The 26,798-nt window shown below is 42.8% G+C and overlaps 3 protein-coding genes across 4 annotated transcripts in view; 2 read left to right on the plus strand and 1 right to left on the minus strand.

Annotated features, from left to right (window-relative positions):
• LOC311140638 (intermediate conductance calcium-activated potassium channel protein 4-like) overlaps window positions 1-8,212 on the plus strand; it is a 53,101-nt gene extending 44,889 nt beyond the window's left edge. The window contains exons 7-9 of the mRNA XM_084175782.1: window positions 606-675; window positions 1,406-1,572; window positions 6,325-8,212. Coding sequence (XP_084031908.1) covers window positions 606-675; window positions 1,406-1,572; window positions 6,325-6,328 — 241 coding nt within the window. The 3' untranslated portion in view covers window positions 6,329-8,212. The remainder of the gene's footprint in view (window positions 1-605; window positions 676-1,405; window positions 1,573-6,324) is intronic.
• Window positions 8,213-8,458: 246 nt separating this feature from the next.
• Window positions 8,459-14,594, minus strand: LOC311139769 (uncharacterized protein). Of its 2 annotated transcripts, XM_084174714.1 has the most exons (4): window positions 14,527-14,594; window positions 13,568-13,686; window positions 13,185-13,235; window positions 8,459-12,346 (listed from the first exon to the last, which is right to left on the minus strand). In XM_084174714.1, exons 2-4 carry the CDS (start codon window positions 13,664-13,666, stop codon window positions 8,708-8,710), a joined length of 3,789 nt encoding a protein of 1,262 aa, XP_084030840.1. In that variant the 5' UTR covers window positions 13,667-13,686; window positions 14,527-14,594; the 3' UTR covers window positions 8,459-8,707. The 2 variants fall into 2 exon arrangements, with proteins under 2 accessions (XP_084030840.1, XP_084030841.1); XM_084174715.1 differs by lacking the exon at window positions 13,185-13,235.
• A 4,375-nt stretch (window positions 14,595-18,969) lies between these two features.
• LOC311140742 (nonsense-mediated mRNA decay factor SMG9) lies at window positions 18,970-26,451 on the plus strand. The gene is made up of 14 exons (XM_084175950.1): window positions 18,970-19,070; window positions 19,839-19,998; window positions 20,089-20,163; window positions 20,294-20,528; window positions 20,733-20,830; window positions 22,192-22,304; window positions 22,483-22,594; window positions 22,726-22,821; window positions 23,026-23,111; window positions 23,301-23,407; window positions 23,494-23,601; window positions 25,428-25,553; window positions 25,672-25,816; window positions 25,944-26,451. The coding sequence occupies exons 2-14, from the start codon at window positions 19,855-19,857 to the stop codon at window positions 26,020-26,022; spliced, it is 1,524 nt and encodes a 507-aa protein (XP_084032076.1). The 5' UTR covers window positions 18,970-19,070; window positions 19,839-19,854; the 3' UTR covers window positions 26,023-26,451.
• Window positions 26,452-26,798: the final 347 nt, after the last annotated feature.

Here is a 26,798-nt window from a genome sequence, read left to right on the forward strand (position 1 = left end):
CAGCTAGCACTGCGATGTAGTGCCTTAGACCACTGCGCCACTCGGGTGACTTATAAATGCCTCATAAGTTTAGTTCAACTGTCGTAGCCCATCAGAACCCAACATATAAGCTTGTTTTACTCCAATGTTTTTAAACAAAGTAAATGTAAATAAACACTTTATAGCCTCAAAACATAGTTAAAATTATAATTTCAATAGCCTGGATGGTCAGTCTTTGCATCCATAGCTCTGTCTATGAATGTGAGTGATTTCATTTCTCCAGCCCCATCCCTCAGCTTTTTACTGAAACAGAGGCAGGGAGAACGCTATGTTATTGTTTCAATTGCTGATTGCCGCTTTAAGCCTGAAGCAACTGTTTATTAAGTACCTCAGCTTTTCTCAAAGCCAAGGGATTGTGTAATTGTTAGTGTAAGGGATGTTGTGTTTGTTCAGTGAAGGGGACCCTCTACAGTGCACACACTACCCAGTCAGATCTATACATACTGTAATGTGTACTAATGGCAGTGAAGATAGTTTCTCACTTCAGGCCCAGGCATTTATTTAAGGTCACTATCACACTGTTATCATACTAAGATGTTGCTACGTACTTTGTCTGTTTTGGACAGATTCCGGCACCTGCGCCTCAAACAACGGAAGCTGAGAGATTACGCCAGCGAGATGGTCGACCTGCCCAAGGTAAACCAACCACACCACACAGTAGGCTAGAACAACTCACGCAGAGCTGTGTCGACATGTTTGACACACACACACACCATGCGCAGGATAACCCAGTTCGAGGTAATAACCACACTCTTACACAGACCATTATCCAGTATATTAAGGTTGCTGTGTTATTTATTACTAGGTGTTGAGACACATAAAGTGTCTGTAAAAGACACATTAAACTCTATAAAACGGCCATGAGGTCTAGCAGAAGGTTCAAGTCACTCTGTGATGTAATCCTAGAGTCAGAGCTTTTTACTTAATGGGCAGTATACCTGGCAAAGAATGCACAACTAAAGAAAATGGCTATAGTTAATGGGTTGTGAGCGCTTTTATTAATTAAATTGATCTATATATTTGTGCAAGTCCAGCTCATATGTATATCGAACACAGGAGCAAATGTATGAGGAGGAAACAGTCACAGGAGCCAGTATTTAGGAGGGAGATATGTACATGTGACGTATGTGGTTCCCCTCAATGTTTTAACTACCCTAGGGAGTTGTTCCCCCAAGAAAGTTGCCACTGTCACCCTCAGCTCATCCAGGGTTAAGTCTGGGTTTATCTGAATTCCATGTCTGGATTTTGTTAGGCATGCTTGTGCTGTTACGACAAATAACTTTATAAAAAGCACAAAACAACTAGCATTGGATGAATGGATTAATTGTCTGTTTGATTGTTTGTTTGGTTGATTGATGGTGAACAGATGCAGATGATCATGTGCGATTTGAGTGCCAACTGGAACAACTCGTACCGGGAGCTGGAGCAGCGCATCATCTCCATGGAGCAGAAGTTAGACGAGCTGGGCCACTGCTTCCAACAGACCTCTGAGCTGCTGGGACAGGCCCTGCGCTACCGCAACCCTGAAATCAGGTACAGCTAACACAACCCCAACCCTGAGATCAGGTATAGCTAACACAACCCCAACCCTGAGATCAGGTATAGCTAACACAACCCCAACCCTGAGATCAGGTATAGCTAACACAACCCCAACCCTGAGATCAGGTATAGCTAACACAACCTCAACCCTGAGATCAGGTATAGCTAACACAACCTCAACACATATATCAGGTACAGTTAACACAACCACAATCCAACCACCAAGTGCTAACGGTCAGTATCTGGACAATATGTGTGAAATGCTTGATAATGTATGTGATATCAACAGAGGTATATTTTCTGGGTGAATATTGACTGGCTTTCATCAAGCCGTCCACTCAAGAAAAAGCTTCAAACTATTACAAGTGCCTGCAGCCTGGTTCAGGTTATCAGTCAACCTACCAGGGTATTTACATACAGCACAGGAATGAAATTATCCACATGTATTGATCACATCTTTACTAATGCTGCAGAAATCTGCTCTAAAGCAGTATCCAAATCCATCGGATATAGTGATCATAATATAGTAGCTATATCAAGGAAAACCAAAATTCTAAAGGCTGGGCCTAATATAGTGTATAAGAGATCATACAAGAGGTTTTGTAGTGATTCCTATGTGAAGATGTAAATAATATTTGCTGGTCTGTGGTGTGTAATGAGGATCAACCAGACGCTGCACTTGATGGATTTATGAAATTGCTTATTCCAGTTACTAATAAGCATGCACCCATTAGGAAAATGACTGTAAAAACGGTTAAATCACCGGTTGAGAGGGATGAGGCAAAAGGAATGGCAAATAAGTCTGGCTGCACTGCCGATTGGCAAACTTACTGTAAATTGAGGAATCATGTGACTAAACTAAACAAAAAGAAGAAGAAACTGTACAATGAAACAAAGATAAATTATATAAAAGATGATAGTAAAAAGCTTTGGAGCACCTTAAATTAGATTTTGGGCAACAAGTCGAACTCAGCTTCATCCTTCATTGAATCAGAAGACTCGTTCATCACAAAACCCACTGATATTGCCTACTACTTTAATGATTTTTTCATTGGCAAGATTAGCAAATGTAGGCATGACATGCCAACAACAAACTCTGAACCTACATATCGATGCATAACTGACTAAATTATGAAGGACACACATAGTAATTTTGAATTCTGTAAAGTGAGTGTGGAAGAGAACTTGTCTATCAACAATGACAAACCACCTGGGACTGACAACTTGGATGGAAAATTACTGAGGATGATGGCGGACTATATTGCCACTCCTATTTGCCATCTCTTCAATCTAAGCCTACAGGAAAGTGTGTGCCCTCAGGCCTGGAGCGAAGCAAAAGTCATTCTGTTACCCAAGAATAGCAAAGCACCCTATACTGGTTCAAACAGCCAACCAATCAGCCTGCTACCAACCCTTAGTAAACTTTTGGAAAAAATGGTGTTTGACCAGATACAATGCTATTTCACAGTAAACAAATTAACAACTGACTTTAATCACGCTGATAGGGAAGGGCACTCAACATGCACAGCACTTGGCTGATATAAGAAGACTGTGGGAGTTGTTTTGTTCGACTTCAGTGCAGCTTTTGAGATTATCCATTATAATCTGCTGCTGAAAAAATGTATGTGTTATGGCTTTACATCCTCTGCTATATTGTGGATTTAATATTACCGGTCTAACAGAACACAGAGGGTGTTCTTTAATGGAAGCCTCTCCAACATAATCCAGGTAGAGTCAGGCATTCTCCAGGGCAGCTGTCTAGGCCCCTTACTTTTTTCAATCTTTACTAATGACCTGCCACTAGCACTGAGTAACGCCTGTGTGTCTATGTATGCTGATGACTCAACATCATACATGTCAGCTACCACAGCAAGTGAAATCACTGCAACACTTAACAAAGAGATGCCGTCAGTTTTAGAACATGTGGCAAGTAATAAGCTAGTCCTAAATATTTCAAAAACTAAAACCATTGTTTGGCACCATTCACCATTCACTAAACCCTAAACCTCAACTTAATCTTGTAATGAATAATGAGGAAATTGAGCAAGTTGAGGAGACTAAACTGCTTGGTGTAACCCTGGATTGTAAACTGTCATGGTCAAAACGTATTGATGCAACGATAGCTAAGATAAATAATAAAAAGAGCTTCAAGTTCCTTGGTGTCCACATCACCAACGAACTATCATGGTCCAAACACACCAAGACAGTCGTGAAGAGGGCACGACAAAGCCTATTCCCCCTCAGGAGACTGAAAAGATTTGTCATGGGTCCTCAGATCCTCAACAAATTCTACAGCTGCACCATCGAGAGCATCCTGACTGGTTGCATCACCGCCTGGTATGGCAACTGCTTGGCCTCCGACCGCAAGGCACTACAGAGGGTAGTGCGTACGGCCCAGTACATCACTGGGGCCAAGCTTCCTGCCATCCAGGACCTCTATACCAGGCGGTGTCAGAGGAAGGCCCTCAAAATTGTCAAAGACTCCAGCCACCCTAGTCATAGACTGTTCTCTCTGCTACTGCACGGCAAGCGGTACCGGAGTGCCAAGTCTAGGTCCAAAAGACTTCTCAACAGCTTCTACCCCCAAGCCATAAGACTCCTGAACAGCTAATCATGGCTACCCGGACTATTTGCACTGCCCCCCCACCCCATCCTTTTTACGCTGCTGCTACTCTGTTAATTATTTATGCATAGTCACTTTAACTCTACCCACATGTACATATTACCTCAACTACCTCAACTAGCCGGTGCCCCCGCACATTGACTCTGCAACGGTACCCCCCTGTATATATAGCCTCCCTACTGTTATTTTATTTTACTTCTGCTCTTTTTTTTCTCAACACTTCTTTTGTTGTTGTTTTATTTTTACTTTTTTTGTTAAAAATAAATGCACTGTTGGTTAAGGGCTGTAAGTAAGCATTCCACTGTGATGTCTGCACCTGTTGTATTCGGCGCATGTGACCAATAAAATTTGATTTGATTTGATAAGATGGGGAGAGGTCTGTGCGTAATAAAGCTCTGCTCTACTTTCTTGATATCATTATCAACAAAACAAGTCCTACAGGCCCTAGTTTTGTTACAGCCGTGCTACTGCCCAGTCATATGGTCAAGTGCCACAAAGAGGGACATAGGCATATTACAGTTGCCCCAGAACAGAGCAGCAAGGCTGGCCCTTAAATGTACACGGAGAGCTAACATCAATAACATGCATGTCAATCTCTCCTGGCTCAAAGTAGAGGAGAGATTGACTGCACAACTAGTACTACTTGTCTTTGTGAGAGGTATTGACATGTTGAAAGCACCGAGCTATCTGTTCAAACAACTAGCATAGAGCTCAGACACCCATGCATAACCCACAAGACATGCCACCAGGGGTCTCTTCACAGTCCCCAAGTCCATAATAGACACCGGGAAACGCACAGTACTACACAGAGCCATGACTACATGGAACTCTATTCCACATCAAGCAACTCAAGTAAGCAGTAAAAATCAGATTGAAAAAAAAACCCAGATAAAACTACACCTTATGGAACAACGTGGACTGTGAAGAGACGCACACGCATACGCAAACACACGCTAACACACACACTCTACACACACATACATTGTAATATTGTTGTATTGTGGTATTATACGTTTTGTATTGTAGATACTGTATGTAGTGGTAGAGTAGTGGTGTAATAATATGTTGTATGATGTACTGTTTTATTTTTTGTGATGTAATCGCCTTAATCTTGTTTGGATCCTTAATACATACAAAACTCATATATCAGGTACAACTAACACAACCACAACCCATACTGTATATCAGGTATAGGTAAGACAACCACAACCCAAACACAACCCTGAGATTAGACCATTTCACAACCACTACCTAAGCAGTTTTTACTGAAGACCTTAAAAGGTGCTACACATAGTATTTTTTTTTTTGTTATATATTTTTGTATGTAATTTCAGAAAATGTCCATAATATTCAGAATCTGGCGTTAATAGTGGAATGATAGTGTTTCCCACTATTACTTACCCACCAGTGTTGTGATTGGCTGTGATAGACGCCAATTGATTTCTTCTGAAGGAGTCACATCTGTGGTCAAACTGGGAAAGCGTTTCTGACTTTGTGGCTGTGTTATCTAGTGGAAATCGCTCTGTCATTTCCTGCTTGCTAAAATTCTACACTGTTAGCTCAATTTCCGTTTATAAGAGAAAACGAGCACTTAATTGTGTAAGGAATCATTGTACCAACAAAATCGCTGTGAAATATATTTTCAATAACAAAACATTTTGTTTTTACAGCTGTTACTTTTGGATTTGGTCCACCAGCTTCAAACAGCCGTAAAAATGATATTTTCTGTTACTGAAAATATATTTCTCAGTGTTTAGATGGTACAACGATTCCCTACACTCTTCAGTGCTTGTTTTCTCACATAAACGGAAATATCCACTAGATAACACAGCCACAAAGTCAGAACAGCTTTCCCAGTTTGACAACAAATGCCGCTGCGGTGGGAGAAATCAACAGGCGACTGTAACACAGCCAATCACAACACTGGCGGGTAAGTAATAGTGTGAAACACTATCATTCCACTATTAGCGCCAGATATTTTATGGAAATGTTCTGAAATTACAATGCAAAAATTCAAAAAACTTCTGTGTAGCACCTTTAACTATCACAACCAAACTTGATATGAACATGCATGAGTATAACCTACACTGTAGATTCTAACTATGCTCTCTTCTTCTCTGCAGGTGACTCGTGGCTGTGTGGTGGTTGGGTGAACCACACTCCCTGCAGGCCTTTCCCAAAGACTAAAGATGGATGCTACCAGCCTTGTATGTAATTTCCATCAGACCGGGATGGGAATCCTATTCCCCCCAAAGCTGCATTTAACATTTGGCCTGCTGCACCACTTGAACTACTGCCAGGACCAAGGCTGGCATCGTCTTCTGACCCGGCGGCTGAATAGACCCAACGCAACGACTCGTACTTGTATAGACAAAAAATGAAAAATAGTTCATTTGACTAAAGCGGGGTCTGATATAGATGACTGGTGTATTTGTATCAGATGTATTTAATGTACAAAGTATTGCGTTAAGAATCTGAATTAAGAACTACAGTAACATAGCCTCTGGTTCTGTAGCTTGCGTCATCTCAGAGAGGTTTAAACAGCGTTTTTAAATGTGAGGGGAACTTATTTGTATGCCACTCAGTATTGACAGCCTCCCTCAAAGTGTCTTTCAATCATACCTTTTTCCACAAGTAAAAGCAAAACGGTTATTCCACACGTTTTTCCTAACAGGAAGTATAAAGCGGCAACATCCCAGTGTATGGGACAACTGCCTCGTTATTAGAGAGCTGCTGGTCACTTATAAAATACACATCTCTGTTCTCTTACTGTTCTAATCCTCTCCGTTTGGTTAGATTAGGGAATAAAACACAATTTCTTCACATGGCCTTAGTTAGAGGGCTAAACTGCTAGTCAGTTGCCATGTCTCAAGGGCTGCCCACTCAAACACTCCCTAGGGTACTGGGGAGTTACCAAAGTAGATTCTGAATTTAACAGACTCTTTCGCATAAAGAACTAATCTAGACTGTTAAGGCCCGACATATATTGTTGTTTTAAGGATTATTGTATGGGGAAGCAGTCAGTTTACATAGTTAAACTGTTCTTATAACAATCAAGTGGCATAGCCTAATAAAGTACGCAGGCTGGCATTTACTGGGATGACTCATGTACTGGAGGCAGCTCTGCAGAGTGGTCACTAGCTGGACACAGCCACAAAGTCATTCAATCTGATTTGAAACTGAACCCTAACCACACTGCAAAACATAATGGCTAACCTAATTTTGTTTTCATTAATTTTTTACAATATAGCCAATTTTGACAGTTCTGCCTCCAGGGCAAGACTCACGACAATAAACGTCAACCTGCATAAAGTAAAGGGTGACATTGCTCACTGTTATTCTAATTCTGATGTGGCAGCTCCCCCCAGTGGATATGTACATGCATGACAATTACAAACACCAGTCACAGACATTAATATATGTCATGCGATGTCTTATTCTTGGTCTCTGTGGAAGCCTATGGGTAATAATACATCATCACAGTCTAAATACTTTTGAAATCTTTAACCAAACAAAACTTTTGTGACATGGATTGTTTTTTGGACTAGTAACAGCCAAATTATATTTAGTACACAGGTAAGTGGCCAGTCTTCAAAGAAGGGTGCATTTTTAGAACACAGCTCTCAATACATTTTGCACTCAAATGTGAATGGGGAAATATGTGTCAGTGGCACTGCATTGTCTTATATGCATAATTTATGTCATTCACTTTGTGAATCCACAAATTCTACACATGTTCTCCAGCCCCAATGGTAAAGCTGGTAATCTGGGGCATTACCAAATTAAGGACCTTGTGAGGACAACTATTCCCATGGTTGTATTTAAACTGGAGTTCTGCGTCCATTAAGTGGAGTTAAGATATGTAATTAAAAAAATTTAAATGTTTTTTTTTAACGAGGATCACATGTACAGGTAATATTGTGAAATCAGCTTACAAAGGATAGATTATGCAACAATGATAACTGAAAACGTTTACAGCTTTTCTTTTGCACATGATAAAACCATGCATTGTAAATACATTTTCTTGTCTTCCTTACAATTAATAGCCATTGGTGAGTGGAAGTTTTTGAATGAGTATTGTTCTACCAGCTAAATCATTACCTACTTATAATATTAACGATAATAATATTGCCATCTCATGGAACCAAATTAATGATAATGCTTTAGACTTCCTAATGTACAAATACCCTATGACCTCTTATAAAGACTACTCAAGTCAAATATATTTTAATATGATTGTATTTCTGCTCTTTTGGTGAAAACAATGTTTTAGTGGAAGTGAAAACGCATTATAAACCAATACATACATAATTTACATAGATTATTTTATAAGGAATCATCTTTCATTCACAGTGAAAAAATTCAAACAACAAGTACATAAACTGCATTGTCCTCCTCTACCACTAAGCATAGTAAAGGATAGGCTTGCTGCCTGTGTGAGCCATGGAAAAAAACAGTGCTTTGAATAGGGCCTAGACTGGGCCCTTCTGTGGGCCCATTTCAGTGTTAAGTCCTTTGGGTGTTTTTCAGTTTGTGCCAGAGAAAAGCAGCGGGCCTACAAAACACCTGCCCACAGTGACAGGAGAAGGGCATCCGGCACTCTTTCCTCGGCTTCAAAGTTAAGCTGTCACCTGGACATCTAGTCGCGTTAGAAGCACCAACCATGTGCTGTGCGAGGCACTTTGCCCCGTCGAAGGTCTCCCCGCAGGCAGTGCATATGTAGCGGGTGGCCTGGGCGTGCTGGTGGTAGTGGCGCAGGAGGTGCAGCCGCCGCAGGAACGACCTACCACAGTGGCAGCGGTACCGCCGGGAGCCCCGATGGAGGTAGCGGTGCTTCACATTGAGCGAGGGTTGCTGCGAGATGGCGCCGCACTGGCGGCAGGTGTAGGTGCCCTTGGAGCGCCAGCTCATCTTCATGCGTTTCTCCAGGGCCAGCTCCTTACTTCTATTCACAAACATACACATGATACTTAGAGGGGCTGGGGTAAGGGTAAGTGTAAGGGGGGAAGACTGAGCTAGAAGGGGGGTAGGGACAGGTGAGAGCCGGATCATGGTGATTTGCCCCGGGGCAGAGGCTGAGACAGGTCTAGGGGATGGGGTGATGGGGGTGAGGGATCTGATAGGGTCCATGGCTAGGGCAGTGGGCCTGGGTGTCGGCTGTTGGACAGCCTGTTGCAGAAGGTTACAGAACTGCCCAAGGGGCTTTGCTGTGTTAGTCTGTGTGGGGGCCGTGACCTGCGGTTTGGGAGGGTTGGTTTGTGGGGCCACTGGGACCAGCCTGGCCATTTTCCCTGGACCACCACCAGTGTTGTCAAAGAGCAAGGTGGCCATCACAGGAACAGCTGGCTGGGAATAGGATGGGGAAGAGGTGGTGGTAGACAGCATTACTCTAGGCAGAGACACAGTAGACTGTCCAACAGGTGTTAGCTGGCCAACTGCACTAGGGCCCTGATCAGCCACAGGGACTGGGGCCAGTCGTTTCAGCTCCTTGACACCACTACTGTAACACATCAGGGTGGGGCTACTGGGGCTCTGCTGGCCTGAGGTGGTAGAGATAGCCATGGGTACGAAGGAGAATGTTGTGGCGGAGGACCCACCAGCTTGGGTCACCAGCTTGTCAGCGTGAGCCAAAACAATATGGTCCACCAGACTGCCCTCAGTAAGAAAGTAAGCTTTACACATTACGCATTGGATGCCCTTCTGCTTATTGCAGTACTTCATGTGATGTTCCAGACTAGTGAAGGGCCCTCTGCCGCAATGGACACAGGCACCTTTGTCATGTGTCTCTGTGACTGGGCTCTGAACTCGGGATTTGGTACTGTGATAGGAAATCATATGGTTGGCCAGGACATCACTAGGAAAGAAAAACTTGCACACAGAACATTGGATGCACTTCCTCTTAGAGCAGGTCTTCATGTGGTTGTCCAGATTAGTGAATGGCCCAATGCCACAATGGTCACAGGTACCTTGTTCAGGGGTCTCTGATGGGATACTGTGAACAAGAACCTTATGGTCGGCCAGGGCTGTCTCTGTAGGGAAGAAAACATTGCAAACAAAGCATTTGAAGCCCTTCTTCCCAGAGCAGGTCCTCAAGTGGATGTCCAGACTACTGAATGGACCTCTGCCACAATGGATACAGGTACCTTCAGGGGTCTCTGAGTCTTGGTATGGGATGCTCTGGACTTGGTATGGGGTGCTGTGGACATGGTATGGGGTGCTGTGATAGCAAACCATATGATCCGCCAGGACCGATTCAGTAGGAAAAAAAACTTTGCACACAGTGCATTTTAAGCCCTTCTGCTTAGAGCAGGTCATCATGTGGATGTCCAGACTAGTGAATGGTCCACTGCCGCAATAAACACATACACCTTTGTCAGAGGTCTTTGATGTGGCACTGTGATAGTGAAAATTATGGTCCACCAGGGATTTCTCTGAAGGAAATTGTACTTTGCACTCAGAGCATTGGAAGGACCAATCCCTAGAGCAGCTCCTCAAATGGAAGTCCATATTAGTGAAAGGCCCTCTGCCACAAACGGCACACATAGTGGAAAGTTGTCCGTGAACCGAAACGTTATGGTTCTGCAGGGCCTTCCTATTATGGAAGAGTACTCTGCACTCAGTGCATGTAAGGCCTTTCCAACTGCAGCCTCTCAAATGAACGTCCATATTAGTGAATGGCCCTGTTCCACAATGGATACACGTAGAGGGATCAGGGACATATGGGGGGGGTGTGTCTTTTTTGGGACAGTTGTGGTTTTGGTAGAAGGCCAGATCGGGGAAGACCTGACGGCAGAACTCACAGGCGTACATTTGGCCCGATATAGCTTCGGAGTGAGTCCGAACCTCATGGTCCAACATGGCCATCTCGGTAGGGAAGACGGCTTGGCACAAAGAGCATTGAAAGTCCTTCTTCATATTGCAGCTCTTCACATGAAAGTCCATATTATGATACGGTCCTTTGGCGCAATAGATGCAATAATAAGGCCTGACCTGGGACAACTTGGTCTGGGGCAGCTTGGTCCGGGGCCGCTTTGTCCGAGATGGCCGAGTCTTGACGTTCCTTGTGCGTACAGGCGTGTAAGAAGACCCACTGGATTCCCCGCTGCTGCTGGACCCCGAGTCAGAATCTGATAACTCTTCTGGGTCAAATTCTGATTCCCGCTCAGACGAGGAGGGCTCACCATCTTGGTCAATCAGCATCTCAGCATCCTCGTCCTCTTTTTCGCTCTGGATGTCATTCTTCCTATCCTCCCCCTGTTTGCTCTTCATTTCCTCCTCCTCTTCACTCAGCCTGATGTCCTCCTCATCGATATCCGTTTCCCCGCTGCTCTCTGTTAACCTGTCGTTGTCTGTTCCTCCTGCGCTCTCAGTGTCTTCGCTATGTTCAGACCCCTCTCCATCGCTCATCCCCTCATCCCACTGGAGGGGGGCGCCATCAACCTCAACCCCTCTCTCCAATTTGACACGGATCCTCAGTGAGGGGGTCAGAATGGAGGGGTCTGGTTTGACATCTTCCTCCTCCTCTGATTCCTCCAGCCTATGTCTTGTCTTTGTCACTCTCCCATTGCTTTCCATGCTGTATGTATGGTCTAGGGCCACTGCTGAAGGTACAGTACACTGTGCATTTAAAGTCTCTTCACTTCCATTCAAGCAATCATTTGAGTTGTCCTCATGTTTAAGGGCCACTGCTGAAGGTACAGTACACTGTGCATTTAAAGTCTCTTCACTGCTATTCAAGCCATTATTTGAGATGTTCTCAAGGGGTGTATTTAACAACTCAGTGAACAAGTGTATTCCTATGTGCTTGTTGAGGTCCCACAAGTTGCTGAAATGCAGCTGGCAGCTGCTGCAATGGAGGACTGAGTTTGGGTGTGCGTTGACTAGGTGCATGGCCAGTGATATTGTGCGACTGAAAGTCACCCGACATATGTTGCAGGACGTTGAGACCTTGGACCTGTGGCTCTCAAAGTGTTCGATCAACTCCTGACCAGACTTGAATTGCACGCCACATTCCCAGCACTTTCCCCCCAGCTCCATGGAATGTATACCGTAAGCAGAGACGCTGTCCCCTGACAGGTCACAGTCATCGTCACTCGAGTCCTCTGGCATGGAGAATGGGCATGGCACAGAAACCCTGGGGATCTCCTGCAATTCACAGCAAAATTACATATTAAAGACAAAGTGAGTAAATAAATCAATAGTTTACAAAGTGATGACTATTGACTGACCACAAATATATTTTGGTTTGCCAATTGCTTACATATGAGGCAGGCACTGGTGAAGGTAAATAAATAGAGCCTTGGAAACAGTCTACAGAAAGATACAGCCTAAGCTTCAGCATACTCAAAGCATAACAGCCCAAGTAGTTTTTCTTAATCAATTCATTAAAGGATAAGTAATGTATTTTGGATGTAAATGGCATTTTATAGAAGTATCCAGACACTTGTTTTTGAGAAACTTACCTCACCAGCAATACACATGACATTCTGTCATTCCGAACTTTAATCACACCTTTATATTCCATTTTGTGCGACTCAAGCAGTTTCCCCTATGCATCTGTGCCACTTCTCCGTGTAGCCTGCACATACACACACGGAAAAATAGAATGGGCTACACGGAGAAGTATCGCTCAAGTCACACAAAACGGAATATAGCGTTGCGGATAAAGTTCGGAATCACACAATTGAATGTGTACAATATCTAAAGACCTGCATCACTATACTGAGAGAGTTGCTGTTTCAAAAAATATGTACTTGGGTGTTATTGAAGCCTTTGTTCCTGTTTTATAATGCCCCTGCAACTGCTGAACGAGCATGAAGAAGTATATCACTGGTGGGGTACGCTTCTCAAAAACAAGTGAAATCGCAGAAAAAGTGTCTGGGTACTTCTATAACATGCCATTTACATCTAAAATAGAGATTTGGTTCAAAAGAGTGAACTTCTCCTTTAATAGCCTACATAAAGGAAATCATATCAAAAGTACCAAGTGTACAGGTGTAGAAATAAAGTTGAGATTTTCAGAGGGTTCTCTGTCCTGCAGAGGAGAAGAGAGAAAAAATAACAAGGCAGCTGATGGAGAGGGCATTGAGAGAGGTAAGAGAGAAGTATAGATAGGGATACATTCAAGAGGGATACACAGCCAATTCCATTTCCATGCCAGACTGAATCGATTGAAAGGGAATTTGGGTTAAAAATGTAAATAATGAAAAATTCCTCAAACAAATTATTATCTAAATTGACAGCTATCAACATGATATGTACTCTCCCGCTGTACATGATTTGGGATGGATGACACTGTGAACACTGATAGGATATTATTGATAACTGTAGTCTCTGGCCTGTATCAACTCTGTTTAAACAACTCACCGGTGGGCTCTGCTTGTGGGCTTTGTTCACATCCTCCAGTAGCTCCACCTCTGCCCCCAAGGTCTCCTGAATCACTATGTCTTCAGCAGCCATCTCCATAGCAACTGTATACTGGATCCCTACATTTTGAGGGACACAAAGTAAGCAAAGAGAAATCCACACACACACACAAACAGACACTTACTGACAGACACATACACACAGAGATGATATAGTGACATGGAGAAAGTCAGAATAACTTGCTACAGTATTACCACAGATAGAAGGGCTAGTTACCAGTATCTTTGGCATTACTGTGTAGACTGTGATAGTTAAACTCCCAAAGACAAAAGATTAGTTACAATGTCAGTTTCTGCAAAACGTTGCTAATATTGGCTAAGCAGGTTGTTAACTTCCATGATATTGTCCAGCTAACTACAAACGTTACTAACTACCTGGTACTGTCGCCTATTCCTCTCTGCTAATACTACCGTTAGCTAGGCTACACAGATAGCCACTTCAAAAGTTATCATCATCAAGATGTTTTTATTCAGACAACCTAGGGCGTAATCATTAGACAAACACTTGAAAATTTGACAAATTCAAGTAGGTCCCACCCCGTTTCGTTTGCTTCCGTTTACGAAACGTTTTGCAACAGAATAGCTTCATGAATACAACCCTAACTAGATATGAGACAAATTATTCCAATGATGTACTTCAGACTACACAGGTGTGTAGTTTGATCGCTCGCTAACGTACAAGTTAACTCTCAAATGTGAGGATCACGTAACCATTTATCTCCAATGTAATGACGTTGTTGTCATCGATAGAGAGAGAGCGCGTTTCCCCATTCGACAATGTCGTTGGTCTGGTGCGCGTGCAAAATTGCCATTGATTCGTTATTTTTTTTAACTTAAATTCCCTAGCTACCACCTACTACGAATAGTACATAACTATAGCAACATTTCGAAAAACATTACCTTTTAAGTCCTTTTTAAAACGTTAATATTCCCTGCTTTGGCTTCCATCATTTATTCTCTATTTCCTGTATTAACAGGAATGGGTGGAGTCAGTGTGAAGCCTACAGCTCCCAGCATGCATCATTGGCCATCTTTGTAAACGCTATACTACAACTACCAGTATTCATATTATACTTAAACGATTTCCACTCATTTGCAAAAAAATAAATAAATAAACAAATTCATAATTAGGCTACACATACTTCTATTGCAAATTGAAAGACTGCTGTAGAAACTACAAACTGTACCTTTATTTACCATAACGTAAGCTCTGTCCATAAGGGCCTACTATAAATTATGATTTAAATTTGATGCAAAGTTCTGATGCAATTTCAATTATGGGCTTAATTATATTATTAGGCCTATTTTATTAGCTAAGTGGGGAATTTAAATTAGTAACAATAAGACTATATTGTTGTTAGGTAGCTAAATTACTATTTTTAGGTTATGTGTAGGGCACTTTTATCTTCTCCACAGCCTAATGGCACAATCTAATGGCAATAGCATAGTCATGAACTCTTGCTGCGCTAGATCATGGTATCATACCCTTTAGGCCTACGAAAATACACTTGGTTCTATTTGATTATTATTTCTTCAGTTTTGCATCACTAGCTAGGTTTCCATCCAATTGTTGAGAGATTTTCATGCGAATATTCCAAAATCCGCATAAAAACAATATGCGCTTTTCCCAACCAGAGATGTTTCAATCAAATTGATTTGTTGCAGATAAAATGATATGTGTGATGACGTAGTGCACATAAAAATACCCTTTGCGGTTAAATTCCCATGTACCGAATAAAAAATACAAGTTAAATGGGTTTCCATTTAATTTTCAACTCTACGGATGGTTTTCTCACAAAACATTTTGCGTTATATAGCGAGTGTGCCCACTCCCGGTGTTGGCACGTGCGCTCTACCCAACAGCGCGCAGTGGCTAGAGCGCATGTATAGCCTACATTAAGATATTATTATGGATTAAAGAGAGAGATTATTTGTATGTCAAATGGCAACCAAACATCGATGATCATGTCACCAGAATCGGACCCTCGATATTTATTGTAAAGGAGCATCGAGCTCATCACCATGCACTTTCACCACTCTGAAGTCCATCATAATGTATTTAATCTGTAGCCTAATAAACTGCATGCTTTCCTGACGAGTGGTAGTACTACACAACATGTCATCGCGTGACTCCAAATTTACATCGATATGATGGTAATTATATCAATATTTGCGCATAAAAGCGTTTCCACAGGTATTTCTTGCATAATTAATTTTACTGACACAAAAAGATCCCACCTTGTCTAGCATATTTTTGTTTTGTCGACATTTGGAAAGTTTATAGAAAAAACTATCCGACATGTACTTAACTCGCATAAAAAAGGTTGGATGGAAACCTGGTTACCAATGAGTAAAGTTTTGATAGGCTACAATATTATTATTTTTTACCAGGGTGTAGGCCTATATTGTATATTCACCCTCTACAACAAAATAAAAAGTTTTCAGGGCAATGGCTCATTACACATGCATGTATTGCTTTGAAGTCTGTGCATTGAAGCCTGTTCACATGATTTATTCTAGGTTCACTATGAGGACATTTAAAAATCCATCTGAAATTACTGTCATCAACATGTGAGTCTGTGACACCCTGTTGCTCCTGCATGCCAGGCCTGTTTATGAAAAAAAAATATATATATATGGAATGAGTATGATTAGCTAAATGTATGCCTGAACTACATGAACGGTGCAACATTTTACTAACCATATTTTACACTGCATTTAAAAATGTTGGATCTCCAGTCAGTGTACAAAACATGGAATAGGCTCTATGCACGCATCACTTCCGCATTGGCGTAAGGATGCTTGGGCATTTCCGGTTACCAGAAAAAAACATTAGACCGTTATGATGGCAGAGATTAAGTTTACAAGGTGTTTGCTGGAGTTGCCTAAAGTATCTGTTAATGATATACGGAGGGTCGTCCGGACATCCAGTACAACACCACGTAGCAAACAGGATAAAGGCTTCACATTTTACATTTCTTATTTTCTTTGCAACTTTGAAGGTAATATGTTAACACTAGCTAGCCTGAGCTTGAAGCCTTGCTTTGGTGTTTTAAGTCATGACTCCGTCCTGCTTCAGGTTAATCATGCTTTAAATAAAGTTTAATCATGTGTATATACCTCTCACTTCATGTGTCTGTACTTTTATGAAAGTATCAGGTAAAAAAAGGGCTACAAATGAGATCTCTGTGAGAGCCCACTGCTACTGCTCAATGAAGATAACTAAAGCCACACCAGCTGAGAGTAGGACTAGATTAAGTGACACGTTCAAAGTTCTGTTGAACTTGTTCAAGGTTCCGTTCAACACATGTTTTACTCGTTTAATGTTACCACAGCTTTGATTGCCATTGCTAAGAGAACACTTTAGAACTTTAGTGGTTTTCACGATAGCTGAACAGTGGTAGCCTAATACAGACCAGGGTAGCTGAGTGGGAATTGCCATGCTTTGTTGTTGGGTCTGTTGTAAACAAATTGGAGTTTGGTTGAAATGTAAACAATAATGAGATTACTACTTTTTCCTGACTTGATGACTGCAATGACAGTAACATATTCCACTCAGCTATTCTTCAAACTGCTGATGTTCTACTCAAAACTGTCCTGTCATCTTTACTTCTTTCTTTATAAACATATGGCCCAACTTCCTTGCTTTTGTACTTGATGTTTCTACTTTTCAAGAGGAATTAGGAGCTAAACCTTCACTCTACTGTTGTTATTGGTACTAGGCTACAATGTTGCACCACTCACCTACTGCTCTGCCAATACTGTTTGAAGGTAGGTAAATGGCACAAGACAATAGGTAAGTGGTGGGAGACAGTATAGCCAAGTGGTGCAAGACAGTAGGAAAGTGATGCAGAAAGCACAAAAGTGACACGAGACAGTAGATAAGTTGCTTACACCAGTAAAAAGTAGAAAGAACAAGTTTTGCTCCTACTCCTGTTGCTGTAGACCCTCGTCTTTCAAAACCCATTAAATTATGCTTCTGTGTATTTCAGATGACATTGCGTGATTCACAGCCAGTTGTGCTTGTTAAAAGCTACTGTTCCTGCGTGGCTGGGTGTGGGATATGCAATTATTTGGTTGCATTACTATATAAGACTGCCCATTACTCTGAATGTGGCATGTCTGTCGCCCCTCCTGTACTTTCGTGCACTGAAACAGAGCAGAAGTGGCATAAACCATGAACAATGGTTTGTATCATTTCAATACCAGACAGTTGTGTCACATGCATACTAGCATCTCTCCTAATACCATCTCATAAATAAATAGGGAGTGAAGTCAGGACTTGTGGATGCCATGGTTGTAGTGAAGCCCAAACCAGATGCTACTCCGGCAAGCAGAATTAGGTATGCAGAGTCCAATTAAATAGGCAGACTACAATGTGTTGCGAAATAAATGTTATTAATCGCTGTTAGATTCTGGTGTATTTCCTAGTGAACCCTCTTTTCCTGATATTGTTATTCCAGATCTACACTTTACAAGGGCTACAGCGGTGAGCTACCAGACCCATCACCCCTCAACCCACTACCTGCCTTCTGTGTTGGGACGCTCGGTCCTTTCCCAAACTCCGGGACGTGGGGCTGGAAGACTGAAATTGTTCCATTGAAACAGCACTGGAACAGCTCCCTTCTTCAGACGTCTGCGCCCAGCTGGAGTCGGAGGCTCTATCACATCTTCACTTAGAAAGTGTCGGCTGCAGACTCGTGTGTTTGTTGTAAGAAAGTTGACTCGTCGAATGTTAATCACCCACCGTTTATGTAATTCACTGTCTTTGGGAAAAGTAAAAAAACTAACAGAAGAATTACATCTGGCAGACACTGTACATTGCGGCACACAGCAGTGATGGCTGGAAGAGCTGTCATCCCGTTTTTGAAAGGACACTTTCGTACGTTTACACGTCATCGTGTTATAAGTAAAAACATTAACATAAACATTAAGATAAACAACAACGACGAAAATTAACCGTTTCGGATGTTTTTGACGACAAGCATTCAATGCTAGCATACGATTGCACAGCATTCTACGATAACCGGAAGTTTACATCCATCCTGAGATTTAACCGGAAATACGTAATGCTCGCCTGTGCATATCGCCTATTATGGGCTGTATTCTTTACGTCTTGCAACGGAAACCGTTTACCTTTTAAGAACCAAACGGAAGAAAACAGAGCAAACGAAACGGGGAGGGACCTAGCACCTATCTACTTGAATTTGTCCAATAGAAACTCTCGTTTTCCGTTTTGCAACAGAATCGGCGTAATGAATACAACCCTGTCGTGCAGAAAACTAGCCCGGAACGAATGTAGCCTAGTCAGCTGGCTTCGTTTCCCAACGAAATAATTTGAGAGATGTACTTCAGCGTTACCATCTGTTTTTGTTTCCGTTTTGTGGATTCTATCTTGAAAGCAAGTAGCTAATCCTTTTTGAAAACCAAATTAAACGCATAATGTAAGTGTCAACGAAATAACTGTATTGTAAAGACGAGGTAAAGTGTTTTAAATATATGCGTCGTTGGCCTGGAAAGACTAGCGTTCATTCAATCATTGTAATTTCCCGGCTACAGCTATGGCAATTTACATGGTTTGTTCATGGCTGTTCGTGTAGTAGGTATGTCTTCTATTTAAAATGTTCCTGTCCACTTTACCTGGACAGCGAGTTGATCTAGCTAATACTAATAATAATAATACAGGAATAGACATTCATCACTTACCGAGAGGAGGATGTTTCGCATAGTCGTGGTTACCAGTAACACCAGAGCAGTTAAGTGTCCGGCTGCTGGTTCTCGGTTTCTCGAACATCAACTCCAAAACGAGCATTTCCCCTTTCATATCCAGATTCCCGCGTTGTTGGGGGATGGTAGTCGTTCCATTGAGAACGTCTAGGAACAGCATCCGGCTTCAGACACTTGCGGTCTGACGAAGGAAGATAGTCTCCAGGGTTGAAGTGGAAGCTGCAAATAAACAATATGTGCTTCCTCGCCGTATCTTAAAGTCTCATCTAATTGCCTACCCCCACTTCTTCTTCAATTCATAAGTGCATCTTCCCATCTGCAGCTACATCTGCTTTTAAGAACCAGGAAGTGTGAAAAAAGCAGCTCAGAACCATTCCACCCATAAATGTTAATGTTACTGTAGCTAGCCACTGCATATCAGTAGAGCAGTATGCATTACATTTGAACTGATGTTGTAGTTATCTGTTCTCGTTTTATTTTGACAGTTGACCTCATTGCAACATGTCAGAATCCGGCCACAGTCAACCCGGCATGTACGGACAGGGAAGGAGGAGAAGGCGACGCCGAGACAGGGATGTGGGTCCCCTGGGGCAAAACCTCTCTGGTCCCAGTCGAGATCGGGAATATGTCCCCAGAGAACGCAGGGTAAGGACAAAAGTGCAACGCTTTCCTATGCGGGAAAATTATCTATATGGGTTTCCTTAGTTTATTGTAGTTCTCATCTGATCTTTGAAGGATGGCAGTGAGGAGCCTCCAGGACCACTCGTTCAGAAGACCCCCATCATACTGGCCAAACCCCCTGGAGAACGTGTAAGGAGAGATGCTCTTACTTTAGGTTTTAGTCTTTAAGCTGACTAAATGTTTTTACTGAATTCAGATGCATGGGTCTTGGCAGTAAACACAACACAAGTATAATGCTTTGGCTCTTGTTTTGTTTCAGTCCAAGCCTTCCCAGAGTGTACCCATCAGCGGAGGCCAGGCCCTGGAGAAGCCCATCATGCTCATCAAGACCAGGGAGGACGGGGTGAAACCAGGGACCCCCCCTGAGGTGGCTCCTCTGGCCTCTGGCTCTGGGGCCTCAAAGCTAGAGAGGGAGGGCCAGCGCCCTACCCAACCTGTCTACCAGATACAAAACAGAGGCATGGGAGCAGCTGCTTCCAGCGGTGCTGTGGACCGTGAGTCAATACTCGTCAAAGACCACTGCTTTCTTTACTAGTGTCATCAGTGACCAGAGACATAATAGAGACAATGAAATAAAGGCCTCAGACCACCATGGATGCAGGACATGTCTACTGATCATCAGCATTACCCTAGCCATCATAAGTGTTTATTTACTGCAGCAGTGAATATAATCTCTAACACATGCACGTTACTTACAGCTGTGATTGGCCAGACCAAGCTCGTCCCCCCTGAGAAGATGAAGCACAGCATCAAGCTGGTGGACGATCAGATGAACTGGTGTGACAGCGCCATGGAGGTAAAGCTCTTCTGATTATCGTTGTCAAGCCATACATATGTGTAACAGATCCGTAGCCAGGCTACACATGTTCCATGTTGTGTAACAGTTGTTTTGTCCTGTGTTACAGTACCTAAGGGACCAGACCAGTGTTTCCGCTGCAGTCATTTAGCTGTGGCACTTTGAAGATGCTAGAACAGTCCACATTTACTTTTCCTCTGGAAAATAAATGAGTAATGAATAGAAAACCCAGACAACCCCATAGTATAACAGTTTATCTATTTACCTAGTCGATTTGTTGTTGTACGTTCTATGCAAGATAAATATAACTCTCAAGGCACATTCAAGTTGCAAGTGCCATAGGGAGGGAAACATGCATTCTGACAAGCACAACAATTCATAACGAAATAACAGGGACAGCTATTTTAATGGACTTTGTTAAGCATCCCATTACAACTTTATTTATTTTACAACTCCTAAATATGCGCGAACTTCACCATTTTAAACCCAGAGGTTTTAGCAGCTAAATGGTTAAGCACCTTACTGCTCAGCAATTTGCTGTGAGTGCATAGGGGAAAGTGGGGCTGAATATAACACAGGTCAATTGTAGGGTAGCTTGGGGTAAAATGCCACCTTACCGCAAAAATATTTTTTGGGGAGTGACTTAAAAAATGGTGAAGCGACAGATGTAATTTTTAGTTGACCAAGAATAGTGGCAACCAGGTGTTGGGGGGGGGGGGGGGGGGGTGTATTGTGACATGAAGTGGTTTCTGTGAGAAATACAGGCGGGACATGTTACCCGAGTGCCATTTTACCCCAAGTTACCCTAACGGGTAGGCCTACATTATATTCACTGTGTTTATGCAAGTTTTTTGGGACAAAAAATTCATCAATATGATGCTAACTACTTAAAAGATCCCATTTGGGATCTAGCTAATGATTCGCTCAATAGGGTAAATGCAGATTGCGACCCAATGCTTCAGCCAATTTATTTCTAGCCACTTCTATTGGTTGGGCTACAGGTAATCATGCTTATTGCTAATAGCATACCTGATAATATGGACCATGCATAGGCTATATGCATGGTCCAATATTTTTTAACAATTTTACCAATATGTTATTGGGCTCATTTCTGAAGGTGGAAATTATCATTTAGATGGTGTCAGCATAATTATCATTCATTTTGGAGAATAATAACCTTTTAAAAAATCACAAGAACTGAGCTTCTCAGTCCTTCTACATAAAAATTATCCGGGGCAACCCGGACCCCCCTCGTAACCCCCTCCACTGCGATCCTTTTCCCCACTGCTACACATGTTTCCAAAGGAAACACTGGACCAGACAGACATGTTGTGTAACAGTTGTGTTGTCCTGTGTTACAGTACCTAAGGGACCAGACAGACATGTTGGTAGTGGGAGTCATTGGCCTGCAGGGAACAGGGAAATCCACCATCATGTCTCTCCTGTCTGCCAACACACCTGAAGAAGACCAAAGGTATTGTTCTGTTGGCACCTCCTTAAATGGAGCTCTTTCCATCTGCAAAGACAGGGAATATTGTGTTGTAAATTGTACTTTATATTCTAAACGAATGAAATTAAATTAGAAAGTAAATGGTAACAGATGGTTGTATTGTATCTGTTTGTCTGACATGCCTGTGTGTGTGTTTTTGTAGGGGCTATGTGTTCAGGGCCCAGACTCAGGAGATCAAAGAGAGAGGGGGGAACCAAAGCACTGGTATTGACTTCTACATCACTCAGGAAAGAGTCATCTTCTTGGACACACAGGTCAGATTAAAGCATCAGCGGTTAAGGTCATTCGCTGTATCTCAAATGTTGTATTTATCCATATACCATTCTTCTTGCTCCAATGTTATTTTCTATACCAATATGTTCCTCTGCTCTGTGTGTTCCTCCAGCCCATTCTCAGCCCCTCCATTTTGGATCACCTCATCAACAACGACCGCAAGCTGCCTCCAGAGTACAACCTCCCTCACACCTATGTGGAGATGCAGGTCAGTGAGGGGCCAGCAGAGGGCACTTGGCAACAAGAGGCTCTAAAGGAGAGCTACTTCCTGTCTAATCTGATTCAGTCTTGAAACATCTGTCTGTGTTTGCATAACGTGTTTCCATACTGTATGTTGAAGTCGGTTAGTAAGTTCTACTGTTCTCTCAAGGTGTTATAACTCACTCTTTCTCCTCTGCTCTTTTTGAATCAGTCTCTTCAGATCACTGCCTTCCTGTTCACAGTGTGCCACGTGGTCATTGTGATTCAAGACTGGTTCACTGATATCAACCTCTACAGGTAATCACCCCACCCGTCAAATATTTTTTGGGAAATGTTTTAGACCCTCGCATCCATTCCACTGTCACAACAGTGTGAATGTTCTGATATCATATTCACGTTGTCATTGTAGTGGTTGTTGTGCTGTGTGAATATTCTGACCAGGTTGTATGAAGTGTCTCTGGTGATGATGATATTGTCTCTGGCCAGGTTCCTCCAGACAGCAGAGATGCTGAAGCCGTCCACCCCCTCAGCCAGCCACGACAGCACTGGCTCCTCTGGCAACGAAGAGGGATCAGAGTACTACCCTCACATAGGTGACAGATGCAGAGACGGACACACACACACTCTAGTTCTGGCTCAGTGTACTGAACGCTCACTAATGTATTGTTCTGTTGTCTAGTGTTCCTGCAGAACAAATCTAGTCGAGATGAGTTCTGTCCCAGAAACCTGAAGAAAATGCACATGGCAGTGGACAAGCTGATGGCCCACTCCCATCTGAAATACAAAGGTTAGACTGGAGAGAATGTACCAACAGGCTTATCACAACATTCACATATTTAAGCACTATACTATTGTGTTGTTTCTATATTATGATTCCAGCACGTGCATCTTTTTGAAGGGTGAGAAGTGCAAAGCAGTGACATACAGTGGGGGAAAAAAGTATTTAGTCAGCCACCAATTGTGCAAGTTCTCCCACTTAAAAAGATGAGAGAGGCCTGTAATTTTCATCATAGGTACACGTCAACTATGACAGACAAAATGAGATAAAAAAATCCAGAAAATCACATTGTAGGATTTTTTATGAATTTATTTGCAAATGATGGTGGAAAATAAGTATTTGGTCAATAACAAAAGTTTCTCAATACTTTGTTATATACCCTTTGTTGGCAATGACACAGGTCAAACGTTTTCTGTAAGTCTTCACAAGGTTTTCACACACTGTTGCTGGTATTTTGGTCCATTCATCCATGCAGATCTCCTCTAGAGCAGTGATGTTTTGGGGCTGTCGCTGGGCAACACGGACTTTCAACTCCCTCCAAAGATGTTCTATGGGGTTGAGATCTGGAGACTGGCTAGGCCACTCCAGGACCTTGAAATGCTTCTTACGAAGCCACTCCTTCGTTGCTCGGGCGGTGTGTTTGGGATCATTGTCATGCTGAAAGACCCAGCCACGTTTCATCTTCAATGCCCTTGCTGATGGAAGGAGGTTTTCACTCAAAATCTCACGATACATGGCCCCATTCATACTTTCCTTTACACGGATCAGTCGTCCTGGTCCCTTTGCAGAAAAACAGCCCCAAAGCATGATGTTTCCACCCCCATGCTTCACAGTAGGTATGGTGTTCTTTGGATGCAACTCAGCATTCTTTGTCCTCCAAACACGACGAGTTGAGTTTTTACCAAAAAGTTCTATTTTGGTTTCATCTGACCATATGACATTCTCCCAATCCTCTTCTGGATCATCCAAATGCACTCTAGCAAACTTCAGACGGGCCTGGACATGTACTGGCTTAAGCAGGGGGACACGTCTTGCACTGCAGGATTTGAGTCCCTGGCGGCGTAGTGTGTTACTGATGGTAGGCTTTGTTACTTTGGTCCCAGCTCTCTGCAGGTCATTCACTAGGTCCCCCCGTGTGGTTCTGGGATTTTTGCTCACCGTTCTTGTGATCATTTTGACCCCACGGGGTGAGATCTTGCGTGGAGCCCCAGATCGAGGGAGATTATCAGTGGTCTTGTATGTCTTCCATTTCCTAATAATTGCTCCCACAGTTGATTTCTTCAAACCAAGCTGCTTACCTATTGCAGATTCAGTCTTCCCAGCCTGGTGCAGGTCTACAATTTTGTTTCTGGTGTCCTTTGACAGCTCTTTGGTCTTGGCCATAGTGGAGTTTGGAGTGTGACTGTTTGAGGTTGTGGACAGGTGTCTTTTATACTGATAACAAGTTCAAACAGGTGCCATTAATACAGGTAACGAGTGGAGGACAGAGGAGCCTCTTAAAGAAGAAGTTACAGGTCTGTGAGAGCCAGAAATCTTGCTTGTTTGTAGGTGACCAAATACTTATTTTCCACCATAATTTGCAAATAAATTCATTAAAAATCCTACAATGTGATTTTCTGGATTTTTTTTTCTCAATTTGTCTGTCATAGTTGACGTGTACCTATGATGAAAATTACAGGCCTCTCTCATCTTTTTAAGTGGGAGAACTTGCACAATTGGTGGCTGACTAAATACTTTTTTCCCCCACTGTATGTCATTAAAGATCCCCATAAAGTGTGCAGACATGGGTTTAATTAGCATGTATTGACTGATCATCTTTTGGTTTCTATATGTAGGCACTTTGTCCATGCTGGACTGTAATATTTTCCCTGGACTGGGCCGGGACTACCTGGAAACAGAGGTCAACATGTTCCTGCTGCCCCTCATGGAGAATGAGGGGGAGGACGCGCTAACCAAAGCAGGTCAGAGCAAATACCATGTCTTCGTTTTCACACACGTCTGTCTATCTTTGTGAATATTCTCCTCACTGTCCTTTGTGATACTGATTACCCATGTCTGTGTCTTGGTGTTTTGTTCTAGGGTCTGGGGCCGCCCCTCTCTTCTCTCTCCTCCCGGGGTACAGAGGACACCCCACCTTCTCCTCTCAGGTCTCCAAGCTCCGCAGCCAAATCCTGGCCATGTCCCGCTGTCAGCTGTCACACACCATCCTCACAGAGAAGAACTGGTAAGGGAAGCACAGAGGGACACAAGTGTTGTCGTGTCTGTCACTCACTGTATACATTTTGTGATTAGTTGGAAATGAGGCAAAACTGTACTCGGAAATATGTTTGATTATGTTGTGGTTGTGACAGGTTTCACTACGCAGCTCGCATCTGGGACGGGGTAAAGAAGTCCTCAGCCCTGTCTGAATACAGCCGTCTACAGGCCTAGCAGCACTGTCAACCTGTTGTGATGAATATACGGGAGGAAATGGATGTCCCTGTCCTACATGCGAACCAGAAGAGACCGAGAGAGGTGGGTCTGGAGATGGACAGTGCCAGTACTATTGGGCTCACAGGTTCAGTCAGTGGTGATCTGAGGTGCTTGATGTTGAGGAGAGGTCCATCTCTTTGGGAACATATGGAACTACAGACAGTTCAACTTTGGTGGCTCTGGCTTTGTAACAGAGGGAGAAAAAGGGACAGCTGGTCAGATTCAGGTGTCAATGTGACAGTAAATGACCCTGCTAAGTGTTGGAAGAATCAGATGGTATAGAAAATGACTGACTTTGAAAGATACAGTACCAGTCAAAAGTTTGGACACACCTACTCATTCAAGGGTTTTTCTTTATTTTTACTATTTTCTACATTGTAGAATAATAGTGAAGATATCAAACTAGGAAATAACACAAGGATCATGTAGTAACCAAAAAAGTGTTAAACAAATCAAAATATATTTTGTATTTGAGATTCTTCAAATAGCCACCCTTTGCCTTGATGACAGCTTTGCACACTCTTGGGATTCTCTCAACCAGATTCACTTGGAATGCTTTTCCAACAGTCTTGAAGGAGTTCCCACATATGCTGAGCACTTGTTGGCTGCTTTTCCTTCACTCTGCGGTCCTACTCATCCCAAACCATCTCAATTGGGTTGAGGTCGGGTGGTTGTGGAGGCCAGGTCATCTGATGCAGCTCTCAATCACTCTCCTTCTTGGTCAAATAGCCCTT

Source organism: Coregonus lavaretus, assembly GCF_964263955.1.
Source record: "Coregonus lavaretus genome assembly, chromosome: 13".
Taxonomy (NCBI): domain Eukaryota; kingdom Metazoa; phylum Chordata; class Actinopteri; order Salmoniformes; family Salmonidae; genus Coregonus; species Coregonus lavaretus.